Source organism: Haplochromis burtoni, unplaced genomic scaffold (genome assembly GCF_018398535.1).
Source record: "Haplochromis burtoni strain Fernald_Lab_line unplaced genomic scaffold, NCSU_Asbu1 Contig_169, whole genome shotgun sequence".
Lineage (NCBI taxonomy): Eukaryota > Metazoa > Chordata > Actinopteri > Cichliformes > Cichlidae > Haplochromis > Haplochromis burtoni.
Window position 1 is genome coordinate 718,825 of NW_024582530.1, and position 1,518 is coordinate 720,342.

General features: G+C 38.9%; 1 protein-coding gene and 1 long non-coding RNA gene across 3 annotated transcripts in view; one reads left to right on the forward strand and one right to left on the reverse strand.

Annotated features, from left to right (window-relative positions):
• LOC106633430 overlaps nucleotides 1–1,518 on the forward strand; it is a 17,781-nt gene that overhangs the window by 6,191 nt on the left and 10,072 nt on the right. The window lies entirely within an intron of this gene.
• The window catches only part of LOC102300328 (carbohydrate sulfotransferase 1), a 17,996-nt gene that overhangs the window by 3,063 nt on the left and 13,415 nt on the right, over nucleotides 1–1,518 (reverse strand). For both annotated transcript variants that reach the window (XM_005933538.3, XM_005933537.3), the window contains one exon: nucleotides 271–488. In XM_005933538.3, the coding sequence (XP_005933600.1) occupies nucleotides 271–488 (218 nt within the window). The remainder of the gene's footprint in view (nucleotides 1–270; nucleotides 489–1,518) is intronic.

Here is a 1,518-nt window from a genome sequence, read left to right on the forward strand (position 1 = left end):
AGCCTAGTATGTGCCAGGAAACCAACCAATTTAAATAAACACCTCTCTTCTCTTCTTGGTAGAAGAAGGATATCACCCTGGGTCAACACACCTGAATCAAAGGATTTGGTTATTACCAGGCTTCTGAAAAACTTCAAGACATGTTGAGGAGGCATTTTAGCCATTTAAATCAGCTGTGTTGAATAAAGGACACATCTAATACTTGCAGGACACCAGCCCTCAAGGCCTGGAGTTAGATACCCCTGGTGTAAATGATTATCCTCTTCTCACCTCAGCAACATGTACCTCCCTTTGAGCCAGGTGGGTCTTGCCAGGCCTACAGACACAGAGCGAAGGAAATCTTCACACACTGTGTTGATTTGTCCTAGGTCCAGGTTGTGGGGTCGACGTCCAGTTGCCCTCCACAGACGCCACAGCCGGTAAGTATCCCGAAAGGTCTCAATACGAGATGCCAGGATGCCACGTGGATCTCGAACAAGCTGGACAACCTAAGAAGGATAAACATATTCAGTAGGAATAAACCATACAAATGGCAAAAACCAGTATATTTGCAGTATATGTTAGTGCTAACGCCATGTGGTGGGGCAGGAACTAACATTGCATATAAAGCAGTGCAGTAAACCGTTCATCAAGTTTTGGGCTTGAGATACCACTTGTGATATTTACAGATTTTTCCTAAATTCCCCTAAACTACCACATAACAGCTATACATATCATGCCATGGTCATCCTTCACCCACTGGGTAGCTAGGTGGTTCCCAGCAAATCAAGTGGGAAGCACAGATAATAACAAGAAAGACAGCACTGATCCCTTTTTGGATAGTGCAGCTCGTGAACCTGGAAACAGGTGTAAATTTATTTGCACTTAATCATTTTATTCTTAGTTGCAGTAATAAAGAATTAAATAGATTAAATGTAGATTAATAAATAGTGGTCTCCTTATTATGAGTTTCTTATTAACTGATTTGATAACTGATCAACATAATGATTTGTCAAAAAAAACAAGCAAGAGGAATGCATCAGTTTAAATGAACTTCAGCTTTGACTTTTAGATTTAGTGTTCAATTCAGATATATACTTATATTGGGCGACTTTAGCATTTTTGTAGAGGTTGAAAACAGCATCCTTGCTTTTAATTCGTTATCAGATTCCTTATCAGAATGTAAATAAACTCACTCCGCAGACTGGTTTAAGCTAATCATAAGCAAGCTAACTCCCTGCAGTCATGGTAAAAAAACCAAACCAAAACAGTAGAGACCCTTTTAATTGTAACTGTCAGTTAAACAAAACAAAAAAATCAAACCACCATCCAGTCTTCACTAGTTTCTACAAAGATTTAAATACAACCTCAGGTGAATATATACATATTATACCATATATAATATGTATATACCAATATGTACAGGGTGGGCCATTTATATGGATACACCGTAATAAAATGGGAATGGTTGATGATATTAAAGTCCTGTTTGTGGCACATTAGTATATGTGAGGGGGCAAACTCCTCAAGATGGGTGGT